The sequence below is a fragment of the Onthophagus taurus genome, chromosome 1, assembly GCF_036711975.1.
Source record: "Onthophagus taurus isolate NC chromosome 1, IU_Otau_3.0, whole genome shotgun sequence".
Taxonomy (NCBI): Eukaryota; Metazoa; Arthropoda; class Insecta; order Coleoptera; family Scarabaeidae; genus Onthophagus; species Onthophagus taurus.
The window spans coordinates 43,575,693-43,592,874 of record NC_091966.1 but is presented as its reverse complement, the minus strand read 5'-3'; the positions used below and the strand labels follow the sequence as shown (position 1 = coordinate 43,592,874).

The window sequence follows — 17,182 nt, the reverse complement described above, 5'->3', positions numbered from 1 at the left end:
CTTGTTGTGTATGCGTGTTGCGTTTGATGTTTGTGTTTGGTTTGTTATTTGATATATTTGTAAAGAGTGTTTTGGAAGTAGCGATAGTACACTTACTTGCAGTTAATTGTGCAGAGCGAGCTTCAGAGGATTCCGTATCAGGCTATAGTGGTATCGGTTTTAAAAATTTTGAACTATCCGCTTCGCTCATTTTACACTTTGATACTTATGTTTTTACTTGGTATTTATTTGAACGTCTTAAAATTGATTTTGCTTTTATAAAACAACTATTTATATCGGGGCGTATCGTACGGAAAACTTGTATCGAGTTCGTTCTTTTAAAATATTCCGAAACTTAACAAATTAACAATTAAAACATCTACTTCTCACAGAAAAAAAAATCATTATGAAAAATCACTCGCACAACATTTCCTGTGCTGAATGAATATTTATTACCAACTTCATCAATATTTATGACCATTTCAGGATGGTTTTCTCCTCCTTTACATAACCCACACCTTAGGGTATAAGAAAATGTAAATCGAAAATGAATTTGAAGATAAAAAGAAATTAAAATGTATAAGATTTGTAGATAATTAATAATTTGTAGATGTTGGTGCAATTTAAGGTGGTTGGTAATTCGTTAAGTTTACATGGAGTTAATTGAACCTCAAACGATTCTTGCTAGGGTTTTGGAAAATTAGAATATTAAACATTTATATTGTTACGACAGTTTGTCGGATAGTTTTGTAACTTTAATGGTGGTGGCGTTGGCAAGTTGGCGACGCAGCCTCGTCGTCGTCGCCGTTTGCAAATTAAATTTTACTCGCAAAACTCTACGAGGCGACGACGGAAGGAATTTAGAATTAAGTTTATGTTGTGTGAAAATGTAAAATAGGTAAAATCGGTTGGGTTAAGTAATAATAATTTATTAAAAATCTTAAACATTACAAAACACTTATTATATCTCTCTTTTTATACATAAATCGTCTCAACCAAACTTGTCTAATATGGTAATTATTAATGGCTCAATTTCTATATTGCAAGAGTCTCTCGCTCAACTCCGAAATTGAATTACACGGAACCTTACCTTTGAAATTTCGAAGCGCGAACAGACCTTCTTTGTCTTCTCTCTCGTTGGTCGCCATCGTAACGAAAACTGATCGATAGGGGGCGATATATTATCTTATAAATTCACCCCCTTTCATATCTGGTTAGAGCTACATTCCTAGTCTAATTTAATTTATATCGCACTTTGTATGTTTTAGAAACTTATTACCTTATAAATAGAAAGTTCATCGACTTGTTCATTGACTACAATCGTCTAGAAAATATAGTTTTATCAAGACATAAATGAATTATTTTTTCTTTATATCTCCAGCCATTGTTTCGGTATTGTTTGCTTGGAACAATACGTCTTATTAAGTCAATTGTAAGGATGGATCGCCATCATAAGTCATAACTCCATAGCCTCGCCCTCCCGCCGTCCGGACTCGTGTTAATAATTTCTCGGTAAGGGCAAATTGAATTATTGGCCTTGGGTCGGAGCAGCGCTAGCAAAAGTGCTGCCTCGAACTCGCCGTTGAAATATTACTACCTAAATCAAAGTCGATTTTCCCGAGTTTTACAGATTATGGAGGCGAAAAAGTTTTTAATGCAACTCCTCCTTATAACTCTATAAATCGATATCATCCGGAAAATGCTGAGCTATGTCGATCATCCCGAAAGGAGCTGTTCCTGACAGGTGGACAATCTCGAGAAGATGTTCACCTTTCAACTATTCCTTCATCCTCATTTTCACATTTGCATAACTTTACTTTCGACGGGAATTTAATTATAAATGTTGGCAATGATAAATAATTTAAATTTGAGATGATCCAGAAACGTATCTTTTATATTTTTAACACGATTCAGTTCATTTCAGTTTATTTGACATTATATTCGAGTTTTCATGTAAAAAGGGATTTAATGCTTTGACAGCGGAGGCTCGTTAGGTTTTAATCCAGAAATTGCGGCAACAAACAAACAAAATCACCTCCCTTCGTTTGTCGTTCTCTATCAAACAAACCGGAACATTTCGCAATACCAAAACGTGCTTTCATTGGTCATCCGAGTTACTTTAACATCAATCCAATTCGATTAGTTTCCTTTTTTTGTAATTAAATTTTTGGTTTTAATCTAAACATTTAAGTTCATAAAATAAAATTTTAAAATATTGACATCGTTTAAATAAAAATATCTTGAAAAATCGAATATTACTTAAAATATCTTGTTGAATTATTAGAACCTTATAGATTAAACTATGTACTTTATCATGAACAAAACCGTACTTAAAATTTATGACAATTTTCGTTTTTATAATATATCTCCTTATACAGGTGTCTCAGCGAGACCGGTCATTAGACGTTTCTGTGGTTCTGGCCAAAATAAAAAATTGAGAATTCAAACTTAAGTATTATCAATTACGTTCTCTTCGTCTAAAATATTTTCAGTTTTCTAGCACTTCTGGTTATACCGGAAGTCGCCACCTACTTTATTTTTTTAAATGGAACACCCTGTATATTTCTACATATTTGGATTTGTCTGTTTTCAAGGTTTATAAATAACTTTACTTTTTGCAATTTGATTAGGCCGTTCTCGAGTTAATCGAATTTTTCTAGAAAAATCTGCTCCAGCGGACATTTGTTCAAAAAATCAGAGAACACTTGATTTTTCAGATATCAATTTAGGATTCAGAACATGCTTAAACAACATGATGGAGTATGTTTTGGTGCCAAGAACGGCTGTCTAGATCGTTTGGTCACTTTACTATGACACGATAACTTTTCGAAATTTGGAGGCACCATAACTTCATTTTTTTAAATGGCACCCCCCATATTTTATTACTTAGTCGTCTTCGGCGTCTCATTTTACATCTTTTATACTCCATATGTCCTATGCCTAACATTAATAGTTTGAGAAATAATTAGGGTTTTTTGAAAAATGCTCACATATCATATCGATATTAACCTAGTGTGCCATGGAAAACAAATGTTTAATGACTTATTGACAAACGTCAAAGTCTGATTTACGTTGTTTGATGCTTGTGAGTCTAAAACCAGTTAAAATGGATATTAATAACGTAAATAATGTTTATACAAATAAAGAAATCCATAATTTATTTTTTGTGCACAAAAAGTGCGACAAAGTTCTTAGTAGAACTTGCAGAATGTTTAATGAAAATTATCCGCATTTACCTCCGATGACAAAAGATAAATTTAAAAGAATAGAAGCAAATTTTTTGCATTTTGGACGAATTAATCACGTGTTAAACTGACCAAAAAATGTAGTAGATAATGCAACGGAAGAGGTGAATGCCTTGGCTTATTTCAAGCCCAGTCCGAACACCTCAATTAGAGCTGCCAAAGAAGATCTAGGAATCATACTACAAATTTTGTCGCGCTTTTTATGAATAAAAAATAAATTAAGAATTTCTTGATTTGTGTAAATATTACTTTCGTTATTGTTATCGATTTTAACTCTTTTCAGTACTAATATTAAGGGACATAACAGATAATAATTTGTTCACATGCATCAAGTGACGTAAACAAGTGAGTCTTTGACAAGAACTCATTGAGAAGGCTTGTTTTTCATGGCACACTAGGCTAAATATCCATATGATATGTGTGCATTTCCAAAAAACTCTAATTATCTCCTAAACTATTAATGTTAGGTATGGGACATATGTATGGGACATATAAAATGAGACGACTAAGTAATAAAATATGGGGGGTGCCATTTAAAAAAATGAAGTTATGGTACTTCCAAATTTTGAAAAGTTAACGTGCCATAGTAAAGTGACCAAACGTTCTAGATAACCGTTCTCGACACCAAAACATACTCCATCATGTTGTTTAAGCATATTCTGAATCCTAAATTGATATCCCAAAAATCGAGTGTTCTCTGATTTTTTGAACAAATATCTGCTGGAGCAGATTTTTCTAGAAAAATTCGAATAACTCGAGAACGGCCGTATCAAATTGCAAAAAGTAAAGTTATTTATAAACCCTGAAAACAGACAAATCCAAATATGTAAAAATATACAGGGTGTTCCATTTAAAAAAATAAAGTAGGTGGCGACTTCCGGTATAACCGGAAGTGCAAGAAATCTGAAAATATTTTAGTCGAAGAGATCGTAATTGATAATACTTAAGTCTGAATTCTCAAATTTTTATTTTCGCCAGAACCCCAGAAACGTCTAATGACCGGTCTCGCTGAGACACCTGTATTATGTATTTGAAAGGATTTAACGCCAAAGTATTCATGTAACAATGTATTTTGAACATGATGAAGAAACAAATGTAAAAAAAAAATATATTGGCTTTGTTTTTATGGCAAAAAATGTTTGCCATAATTGCTGATTTATAAGGCTGTATTTATATTATGGGATGTATTTAGGGATATAAATTTTATGTTGAATTTGTTACAAATCAAAATCCAAACACATTTCTAAATTTAAAGTAATTAATTTCTTGATAAAATTGGTAAAGTTTGATGTTTATGTCGTTTACTTTTGAATAGTGTTTCTTAATCTCCTCCTTAATTTGTTTTTTGGTCATTTTTTGTTTTGTTCTATCGTCTATATGGGTGGGGTATTTATGTATTGTAAAATTAGATGAGAGGTTTTCGTAGGATTGTAATTATTTTATTTCTTATATTCATAAAGTGAAAAAGTCGTACTAACTATGATATTGTAATTATTGTTATGTTTTCTTAACATAGTGTCTATGTTGGAAATGAAGGGTTATTTATTTGTACTTTAACGATGTTATTCTCATCTTCAGGAAGAAATCCTGTTACAATTACAAAATATTTATTATTATCTAAATCATGTTTTAAATTATTATATGTTATCGAAATTAGTTTCATTAAGATAAAAATAATACAAAATATAACAAACATAATTAAAATCCGTTGGATATTTTCTGTGATGCTTACTGATTATTAAATATTATTTCCAGTTACTTTTTGTTTAATGCGGTGTGTTTATTTTGTGGTTATGTGATGAATGCATTATGTTTTGATCAGTTGGTATCATTGATATCTGTACGTCTAGTTATTTCTACTTTAAGGCCCACTTTTACCACCTCTTGATAAATTTATCCGATAGATAATTACCATGGTTACAGCGGTTTTAAGCGCTCTCATTGGTTAAGAGCGCCAATTTATCTATTGGATAAATTTATCAAGAGGTGGTAAAAGTGGGCCTAAATGTTTTTATTTTCAAATTTAAAGTTGGCTCTTTAATTCTTGAAAGGTGATACGTCTTTATTTACATTTATCTTTTAAAAATTATTATTGAAGGTAGGTTGGAAATGTAAGGGTGTTAGCATGTAAGATAGGAAGTATAGACAAAAGTTGCAGAAACAAGGTGCTATTTATCTTGTTTCTCTCGTTCATTTGCCTTTATGGTTTATAATAAGTTGTTAAATTTGATATGGTATTAATGTATAGTCTTCGACATATATATATGAAATTGTATGTATTTATAATTTTTTCTATATGTATGTACAGGGTGGTTCAAATTCGATGTCCGAATAGGCTAACTCGAAAACTATAAGAGTTAGAAGAAAAGTAGCTAACATGTCATGATCTCGTTTTTCGAGAAACTGCTAATGCCGAAAACCTCATAGCGCTATCGTCTTTTGTTTTTCCGCTAGAGGCCAAAATTGAAAATATCGTAAAACCAGCAAGTGCAATTATCTTGGTTATTATTAATGGTGGAATATTATAACTAATATACCAACTTTTGTGTAAAACAAATATAAATTAAATAGTTCAACAAATGTATTTGTTTCAAATATCAGAAATATGTTGTTTTTAATTTTTAGTTATAATTTACAGGAAACTGTAAATTTAATTTCTTTGACGACACTTAAAAAAACTTTATTTTTAGCTTTATTTTAAAACAATAAGAAATAGACTTGTCAAGCTCTATATTTTCGTAATCAGAAAAAAATAACGAATTTAATAAGCGAATAATCAGTTCTAAACGCAATATAAGTAGTGTTGTTGAAGAAATAAAATTTACAGTTTCCTGTAAATTAAGGGGCGGTATTTAAATTACGACGTATTATTTTTCTGATATTTAAAAACAAATAATTATGATATTATGTTGATTACACCAACTGTTAATACGGCAATATTTAATGGCTTGCATTGTTTTGGATTGGAGAAATATGTTTTTTTAATTTTTAGTTATAGTACCATAATTTACAGAAAACTGTAAATTTAATTTCTTTGACCATACTAAAAAAAAGTTTATTTTTAGCTTTATTCCAAAACAATAAGAAATAGACCGGTCGAATCCTATATTTTTGTAATCAGAAAAAAATAACGAATTTAATAAGCGATTAATCAGTGGTTGTTTCCATTTAAAAAAACGAAAATTGCCATGATATCTCAAAATCTAAAACCGAAATTTTTTTTTGGCTACGTCATCAAATTCTCTGTAAAAAAGTGTCCATATAATGTCGTAGTTATAACACTCCACCTATAATAATAACCAATGCACTTATTGGTTTTACGATATTTTCAATTTTGGCCTCTAGGGAAAAAATAAAAGACGATAGCGCTTTGAGGTTTTTGGCATTAGCAGTTTTTCAAAAAACGAGGTCATGACATGTAAGCTACTTTTTTCTAACTCTTATAATTTCAGAGATAGCCTATTCGAACATCGAATTTGAACCACCCTGTACTTTCATGAAAATTATCTTTTATGTTGAATTTGTTACAAATCAGAATCCAAACATTTCTAAATTTAAAGTAATATTTATAAAATATCTTCAAAATTTGTTTGTAATAAAATTATTTCTATTTTATTGTCGGTTCTCTAATTTCTGTATGTTGAGATGATTTCATTTATATTGTTATTCAGAAATATTAGAATTAAAGATGGGTTGGGAAAAGGTGTTAGGAGGTAAGAAGGGTTAGAATAGGATTGTAGCCAAAAATTACAGAAACAAGGTGTTACTTTGTCTTAAACTAAAACTAGAACTAACACTAGCACTATCACTAGAACTAACACTAGACCTAGAACTAGAAACTTTGAGATTAAGCCGTGCGTTTTTTGAAAAAACTTCACTTCAAACTTGTTTCTGACCCAACCCAACCTAGCATACTTAAGGGAATCCACTTTTTGGTGCACCATGGCCCCAAATTTCGAATATAAAGAACATACCATTCTGTTCTATATTAACGTTCATTAAAACCTTGTAGGGATGTACAAAGGGCCCGCTGGGACCTGAGTGCTGTGAAGGAATTCTCCCTCACGTGAAGCTACATACATACAATTCGTTTTAATAGTTACAAAATGGCGGAGGAGCCAGATTTTAATTTTTTCCCGAAAAAAAAATCTTTTAGTACTTTAGTAATTTTAAAAATGGAACGCTAAACGTTTCTCCAAAGTAGAGAAAGGAGCAGCAACAGTCTCTCGGGCAAGTCAGGAAACTTCTAGCACTCACTCACACTCACACACACACACAACACACATACCTATACTATATAAAGTGGAAACACACGCATGTAGAGCGAGGAACGTCGCGTCGCCGTTCCAAGATCGATATCTAAAAGTTTGCGAGAAAAGGAGAAGGAGAAGTTTGTTATATAGCACGATTCAGTGTACGTGTCACACGTTTTAAAATATAGAAGAGAAACGCGAGCGAGGAGTGCAATTTCAAGAACGTACACACCCGCGAAGAAGTCTTCTAAAACGTAATTTGTGAAGCCGATATTCCAACAGATACACGAATTGAATACGAAAATGTATCGAGACGAATATATTTTATAACTTTTTATTTTCATTTACTTAACATTTTTAGTTTAATAAGAAATAGTCAAAAATCGACCCTATTACATAATAGTATAAGTAAATCCGTTGTGTTTGGGATCATTTTAAAAATTTTTAATAAAGATCAACGATTAGTTGTTTGGTTTTATTGATTTTCTGATTTGGAAACCGCCTGGTGATGTCAGGTGATTTAATTAAGCGAAAATTAATTATTTCGTAACGGTTCGAACGGGGTAATTGCCACAATTATTTCGAACTGATTTAATATTAGGCCTAAGCGTGTTGGTACCACGCGAAATTGCGAATATAATTCGCCGTGAATCGAAACTGTTACGGCTTTGTTAATTGAAATTATTACACCATTAATCGTACGTTTGAACTGTTCATTGACGATCGACTTTTTTATAGTAGGTATTACTAAAATAAACACTGAAAATTTTCATCATTTCCGATGATGTGTTTATTTCTTGCTGTATAAAAAATAAAAACCACTGTTTATAATAAATCTAAAAACTACATGTTGAAATTTGTTAACTTTTCAAAGTGCTTACGAACATGTGATTACGTAACGTAAAGTATCCGGTCAGGAAGTGGGTGAGGAACCTCAAGTCACTTTTTGATTTTCCCAGGAACTGAGTAGATCTCTTCCGGTTAGGGTAGAGCAGAGTATTCTTTGCAAAGACACCTACTGCAGTCTCATCCTATCTATCGCAAAAAGCTCGATGCGGGGTGGAGTTGATCAGCTTTGATGCTGATATGTCCTTTCAACCACTTTATCGTGATGTTATTATAAACGTTCGTCTACAGACGCACTGCTAACCCCGATACTTTCTAATTGTAGGTCTAGTGTTAGTTCTAGTTTCACACTAGCCCTATCGCTACAAGTAACACAAGACCTAGAACTAGAATCATTCGGATTTAGCCGTCTTGAGGGACGTGCGACTAAATCCGAATGTTTCTAGTTCTCGGTCTAGTGATAGTTCTAGTGGCAGTGGTAGGTAGCGCTAGTGAGCATAAGATATTACTATGTTGTATATGTTTATTCAATAAAAACTAGAACTAGTGATGTAAAGTTTAGTTACTTTTTAGTATTTGTAACTATCCGTTATTTTCAGAAAAAGTATTCGTTACTTTGTACTCGTTACTCGTTACAAGTAATCGTTTGCGCTTGAGGTTCCAGTACTAGTTTGCGCTCGAGGTTCGATTACTCGTTTTAGTTGGACTACATACTTATATGAATTTATTTTATATTACACTTATTTTTGAAAACAAATACTGTACGTATATTATATTGTGTTTGTTACGCTATTATGCACTGTGCACTAATATCAAAAAATAGAGTGTAGGTTATGGGATTTACTTTTTCACTGTATATTATAACGAAGAATTTTTCTTAATTATTATTATTTAATTATTAATAACTTACGTTTCACTTATTATATAACAAAAATATTTGAAAGTAGTAACACATTAACAATGGAAAACAAAACTTCTTCTATAAACAAGCAATAATAAAATAAAATAAAAATATTAAAAGAACAATAAAAGATATTACAGCTTATTATTGCAATGCAAAAATAAATTTTGTTGCGCATTTCGACTTTCGCCTATCCAACAATACTTGGCCTTTGGAAAAAGTAACTGTTAGATCCAAAGTAACTGGTACCGATGTGATACGGTAACAGTTACTTCGAATCTCGCGAAGTAACGAGTACTCGTATAACGAATTGTTACTTTTTTTACATCATTAACTAGAACTAACACTAGATCTAGAACTAGAAACATTCAGGTTTAGCCGTCTTCAACCGCACGGCTAAACCCGAATGTTTCTAGTTGTAGTTCTAGTTCTAGGTCTAATGTTAGTTTTAATGATAGTGCTAGTGCAATACTAGAACTAACACTAGACCGAGAACTAGAAACATTCGGGTTTAGCCGCACGTCTCTCAAGACGGCTAAACCCGAATGTTTCTAGTTCTAGGTCTAGTGTTAGTTCTAGTTTTAGTGCAATAAAAGCATGCAACATAGTGATATTTTATGTTAACTAGTATTAGATATTAGACAATTTTCGTTTTTTTAAATGGAAACAACCACTGATTATTCGCTTATTAAATTCGTTATTTTTTTCTGATTACAAAAATATAGGGTTCGACAGGTCTATTTCTTATTGTTTTAGAATAAATTTTAAAATAATCTTTTTTTATAAAATTTCTAAACGCAATCTAGTGTCGTTGAAGAAATAAAATTTACAGTTTCCTGTAAATTAAGGGGCAATATTTAAATTACGAGGTATTATTTTTCTGATATTTAAAAACAAATAATTATGTTGATTACAACAACTGTTAATACGGAAATATTTAATGGATTGCATTGTTTTGGATTGGAGAAATATGTTTTTTTTAATTATTAGTTATAGTGCCGTAATTTACAGGAAACTGTAAATTTAATTTCTTTGACCACACTAAAAAAACGTTTATTTTTAGCTTTATTATATATGATATAATAAAGCCTATATTTTTGTAATCAGAGAAAAATAACGAATTTAATAAGCGAATAATCAGTGGTTGTTTCCATTTAAAAAAAACGAAAATTGTCATAATATCTCAAAATCTAAACCCGAAAAAATTACGTCATCAAATTCTTTGCAAAAAAGTGTTCATATAATGTCGTAATTATAATACTCCACCTATAATAATAACCAAGATAATTGCACTGGCTGGTTTTACGATATCTTACGATATTTTACGATTCAATTTTGGCCTCTAGGGGAACAACAAAAGACGATAGCGCTTTGATGTTTTCACATTTTTTTCTGATTACAAAAATATGGGGTTATATAGATCTATTTCTTATTGCTTTAGATTAAAACTAAAAATAAACTTTTTTTTAGTGTCGCCAAAGAAATTAAATTTACAGTTTCCTGTAAATTATGGTATTATAACTAAAAATTATTCTACTAAAAATTTATATAAAATTTACTTTATTTTCTAATATGTAACATTCTAACATGTAAAACTTTTCGTAATCCATCTTAAAAAACAGGATTTAAAAAAAATAGGAAAAAATAATATATATGAGCGTCATCTATCAATAATTAATTAAGTCATTTAATATCAATATTAATAAAAAATGTGAAATAATGCAATCTATTCCAACTTTTGTGTAAAACAAATATAAATTAAATAGTTCAACAAATGTATTTGTTTCAAATATCAGAAATATGTTTTTTAAATTTTTAGTTATAATTTACAGGAAACTGTAAGTGTAGTCTATTTTTTATTGTTTTGGAATAAAGCTAAAAATAATCTTTTTTTATAAAATTTCCATCTAGTGTCGTCGAGGAAATTAAATTTACAGTTTCCTGTAAGTTACGGGGCGGTAGGTAAAATCTAAAAAGTTAACAATTAAATACGAAAATAACTTCTGGTATTTAAAAACAAATAACTTTTTAATATGTAACATTCTAACATGTCAAACTTTTCGTAATTGATCTTAAAAACAGGATTTTTAAAGTGACACTTCAGAAAATTTTTGAATGTTGCTATGTTTATTTGAATTAAAAAAAAAAAAACATTTGAGCGCCATCTATCTCTATAATTTATTAAAGTCATTTAAAAATAATATTAAATCGTAAAAAAAAATGTGAAATAATGCAATCTATTCCAATTTTTGTGTAAAACATATATAAATTAAACAGTTCAACAAATATATTTGTTTCAAATATCAGAAATATGCTTTTTTAATTTTTAGTTATAATTTACAGGAAACTGTAAATTTAATTTTTTCGACAACACTAAAAGAGAAGTTTATTTTTAGCTTTATTTTAAAACAATAAGAAATAGACCTATATAACCCCATATTTTTGTAATCAGAAAAAAATAACGAATTTAATAAGCGAATAATAGTGGTTGTTTCCATTTAAAAAAACGAAAATTGTCATGATATCTCAAAATCTAAACACAAAAAAATTTTCTTGACTACGTCATCAAATTCTCTATAAAAAAGTGTCCATATAATGTCTTAGTTATAATACTCCACCTATAATAATAACCAAGATAATTGCACTTGTTGGTTTTACGATATTTTCAATTTTGGCCTCTAGGGGAAAAACAAAAGACGATAGCGCTTTGAGGTTTTCGGCATTAGCAATTTTTCGAAAAACGAGATCATGACATGTAAGCTACTTTTTTTCTAACTCTTATAGTTTCGGAGATAGCCTATTCGGACATCGAATTTGAACCACCCTGTACATAAAAATTATAAATAGTTTGTAATAATGTTCTACGGCGGAAAGACCTACAAATGTAGGTCCATAACCGAATAAAGATATATTCTCTCTAAAGTTTTCCAAGGAATTGTTTTTCCCATGAAAAATGTGTGTATCTCAAAAACAAAACGTGATATTCAAAAATTGACAGTTTCGTTGAAAAGTTGATGATTTTATTATTAATTAATGAAAATTTTATGAAGCTTTTCCAAAAAATCGAATTTTACATCACAAACTTAGTTATAAATTATATTTTATTACAGAGGCAAGGATACTAGAGCTTCATTCACCGGATGCGGTCCACAGCTGTGTGCTGAGAGCTTCAGATCCAGGCGAAGCTGCCGCTTGGTTTAACACGTTACATTCCGCATTGGCCATTTTAACCACAGCGGCTTTACATGAAGCGTCCAGAGCAATACCGGATCTTCGTCACATAGGCTGGTTATTAAGAAGACCCAGATCAGAGGTAAATCATTAATTCAAAAAGAAAAAAACGCCCATATCCAATCAATAGATGGCGCTGTTTATTTTTTTTATCTATGAGAATTCTGTGTAGCTATTTTCAAATGTCACCCATTTGGGTGGCTGTTTATGGATGCGAACCTGTGCGTTTTCAATTGCAGCATCTGTCGCCGTATGCGATACGGTCCCACGTTGGCATATTTACAGTTAACGGCGCCCCCGCTCGTTAAGCGATGGAATCAGTCCCGGATTTATTAGAACGCTTTTAATCACAAACGTTCCGGACTAACGAAAACAACAATAACGAGCCTACACCCATTTCGCAAACAATAAATATGTCATAACGGAATTTATTGAATAAATAGAACTCAATGAAACTATTTTATTTAAAAAGAATCGTAATCTACGTGAAAAATCCTTCAAAATGAGTCCAAACACGACATTATTATCTGATTGAAACGCGATCGTTTTCCTTATTTTTTACTGAAAAATAGAGGGGTTTAGAGTAATTTTTTTGTGGATTTTTAGATTTTATTAATTTTTAGAATAATATGTCAAGTTCCGAAAGTTCCGATGATATGGATAGATGGCATTCCATTTTTGCGGCGGTAACCGACAGCGAATTGAGATTATACGAAAGCGCTCCATGGTCAGGTGAAGCTTGGAAAGCCCCAGCAGAAGCTTACCCCCTTATAGCAACTCGACTGGTTGGATCAATCGGGAAAAGAGCCGAGCTTCCGGAATTTAGTATACGCTGCGCGACTTCCGATGGCGTTATTACTCACAATTTGCGAGCTGAAACCCACAGGGATCTTGCTGGATGGGCGAAAGCTCTCGTCAATGGAAGTCATGCAAGTGCTGTTACACAGAGGGAGCTTATGTGTAGTAAGAAATTTTTTATTAAACTAAGATTAGAACTAAAACTAGAAACTTTCGGGTTTTGCCGTGCGTCTTTTAATAAAAGGTTTGACGTTTCGCAACCTTCTTCAGAAACTGGTTCGAAGTGACGAGATCAAAAAATCGGTAACTATATATAAGTGGGAAAAACTAATTAATAACTAATTGCGTCGCGTCCGGTGTGAGGCGGGAAGAGGTCTTCGCGTTCACCACCATCTTCCATGTTCTGCTAAGCTCCCAGTCATCCTCTCTGTTGACGTTATTTTTATGTCGGTGAATCTCTATGGCTTCTCTTGTCAGTCTTTGGTAGTATCTGTTGTCCCTAGCCAGCACCTTTGTTTGTTCGAAGTCCATTCGGTGCCCCTCTGCATGGCAATGTTCCGCAACCGCCGACTGCTGGATCTTCTTCAGCCTTACATCCCTCTCATGCTCCTTGATGCGGCACTCGACGTTGCGTCCAGTTTGGCCAACATAAACCTTCCCACAACTACACGATAGTCGATAGACTCCCGCTCCTTTTAATGGAGTTAGTTTGTCCTTGGCTAATTTTGCTGACCGTGCCGTACCGCACTACGATGTCGTTCTTCTTGAGGTGCCTAGCAATCCGTTCCGTTACACCTGAAACATAGGGAAGACAGATAAATCCAAGTGGTTTTGTACTTACCGTGTCCTCTTTCTGCTTTCGCTGCTTGATGACCTGGTTGATGTCCCTCGAAGTGTATCCAGTCTTCTGCAGCACGCCTCGTAGAAAGTGTTGCTCCTTCTTCAAGTTCTCTCCTTCACATAGTCTCGCTGCTCGCTGAAATAATGTACGGATCACGGACCTCTTCTGTTGGGGATGATGATGTGAACATGTCTGTAAATACCTGTTGGTATGGATCTTCTTTCGGTATACACCAAGTTCTATATCTCCATTTGTAGTCCTGGTGACCAACACATCTAGGAAAGGTAGTTTTTTGGCAGTTTCTGTTTCCATGGTGAACTTAATCATAGGATGTTGAGAGTTCAAGTGATCCAAGAACTCTTGGAGCCGTTTTTGACCATGTTGCCATATCACAAACGTGTCATCCACATATCGGAGCCATAGTTTTGGTTTCCACTGGCTCTTCTTCAAAGCGTCCTCTTCGAATAATTCCATGTAGAAATTAGCTATAACTGGCGATAGTGGAGATCCCATGGCTGCCCCTTCGAACTGCTCGTAAAATTCTCCTTTCCAGCTGAAATACGTCGACGTTAAGCAATACTCCACCAGATCTGGCACGTATCCTGGTAAACCCTCCGGAATGAATTTTCGGCGAAGACCCTCTACAGCATCCTTAACTGGTACCCTAGTAAAAAGGGATTCCACATCAAAACTTACCAACATATCCCCAGCATCCAGCTTTACACCTTTTACCGATTCCACAAAATGTGTAGAATCCCTGACATACGAATCCGTGTTACCTGTAAAGGGGGACAGAATCTTTGCAAGATTAAACTTCGGTTTTTGCACTTTAATGGATTTTTATTTTTAATTTTCACTCAACCGGTTTCACTGTGTTTATACAGCATCTTCAGGAGTTATCCTACATAAATACAAATTTTCTTAAATAAATCTCGGATTAACGTGCTAAATTAAGTGGATTCTTAAATTAATACAATAATAAAACTTACGTCAATTCCTTACAAAATATACATTAGATTCATTCATTTGGCAATTCCTCACTTGTTCCTACCGTTAGATCATGTAAATGATTCCTTTAAGTTGTGATTATGAAAGATTAAAACATTTTAGATAATTGAGGCGTCATGGAGTTGTGAAAGTTAGTTTGAGGTTATGTGTCAATTTGTTTGGGGATATTTTATTTTTCTCGTTTGGTAATATATTTGAAATCAAAATTTAATTTGAGGATAGTAACGAATTATTGTAACGCATACAGCAATAATTATTAAAACCACTTTTTTTAAAAAATAGGGTGGAAGAGGGGGGTTTTTTTTAAAGGTTATGGGTATCATAATAAGGGATGGGTATGATGTCCATGGGATCCAGAGTTATTGCAATAACAAAATGACATGTTGTTTTGTTATCCTCGTTTAACCTGGGGGGATATGTTGGGTTGGTTGTAATATAGAGTCTATAAATTGATAGGGATGGGGGTTAAAGGGGTTGATGGGATAACAGGATAGTTTATGGAAGGGTGGGGGGGGGTTGATGTCCAAGGGCCCCAGAGTAGTGCGAATTCAGATCGACATCGTATTCTGAAATCGTCTATCGTTTGGGTTTGGTCGTTGAGACATGTTAGATCAGGGTTATTGTTTATGAATTTATTAATTTCATATCCTTCGAGGATTTCCATGAGATGACCTTTGTTAATGTGATGTAGTATTTTCGTGTTTTTTTCGTCGTTGAATTCGTAGTTAAGATTAAAGTTTATATGCTTGCCAAAATTGGAATGATGTTTTATTTTGTGTTCCCTGACTCGTAATCTAAGGGCTCTGCCTGTTTCCCTGATGTACGTAGCATGACATGTATCGCATTGCAGTTCGTACACTCCATTGTCATCCAATTTGTTTATTTTATCTTTGTTATTCAAGAGCAGATCGCCTATAGTCTTATTTGGTTTGTCTGTTATTAGAATGTTGTATTGTTTCATTGTCTGTTTTATCTTATTATTAATGTTTCCCTGGTGTGTGATGGATCTGTAGTTTTTGATTTTTTGTGTTTGTTGATTTTGCAACTGTCTAATATTATTTAGGTCCTGTCTGATTTGATATCTATGGATCATTTTATCTATTATTTCTTCTAGAAATGAATTATTTATGGCGATGTTTTTTATTATTTTAATTTCTTTGTTAAATCTTTCTGTGTTTAAATTAGAATTATAAGCTCTATGGATGTAGGACCTGAATGCTGCCATTTTATGGGTTATGTTGTGAAAGGAATCATATGGGATCGTAGCGTCTGTCTGAGTCGGTTTCCTGTATATTTCGAATTGTATGTCTTGTTTGGTTTTTTCTATTGTGATGTCGAGAAAATTGATTGTGTTGTTGTTTTCAAATTCAATTGTAAATTGGATGTCTGTGTGTAATGTGTTGATGTATTGGTGTAGATTGTCTATGGTTTCTGTCTTTTTGGTGTCGACAATGACCAAAATGTCATCTACATAGTGTTGCCATACTAGTATATTCTCGAGATAAGGGTTCTTTTCATTCATTATAAAATTGGTCTCCAACTCATTCATAAAAATATCCGCGAATAAACCGCTTAAAGGGGATCCCATGGGGAGTCCTTCTTGGTACGTATATGTTTCGTTTTGAAAATTAAAAAAGTTTTGTTGTAAGCATATCTGGAATAATTTAAAAATGTTTTTGCTATCATTTTCATCTAACTGTGAATTTAGAATGTTTTCGACAATTTTCAAAGTTTGTTTGGTGGGGATATTAGTGTAAAGGTTCACCACATCAAAGGATATTATAGTGTTTTCATTCGGTAGTCTCATGCCTGTTAGTTTTTGTATTATTTGTCTTCTATCGTTAATTGTATAATTGGGTTTGAAGTCTATGTTATTTTTAAAAAACTGTACTAAAAATTTTGAAATCTTATATGTACTGGCATCTGTGGAAGCTATTATGGGTTTTATTGGGCGGTTTATTTTGTGTAATTTTATGAGGGCGTACAATCTAGGTATTTTTGGGTTCATGGGAATTATTTGTTTTGTGCTAATATTGAATTTTTTAAGGGTGTCTTTAACCTCATTGATAATTTTTTTGAC

The 17,182-nt window shown here is 32.5% G+C and overlaps 1 protein-coding gene across 1 annotated transcript in view; it reads left to right on the top strand.

Moving 5' to 3' along the window:
- The window catches only part of LOC111423960 (Syntrophin-like 1), a 167,661-nt gene that overhangs the window by 136,230 nt on the left and 14,249 nt on the right, over window positions 1-17,182 (top strand). Inside the window, exons 3-4 of the mRNA XM_071201409.1 lie at window positions 12,335-12,537; window positions 13,079-13,418. Of these exons, the coding sequence (XP_071057510.1) occupies window positions 12,335-12,537; window positions 13,079-13,418 (543 nt within the window). The remainder of the gene's footprint in view (window positions 1-12,334; window positions 12,538-13,078; window positions 13,419-17,182) is intronic.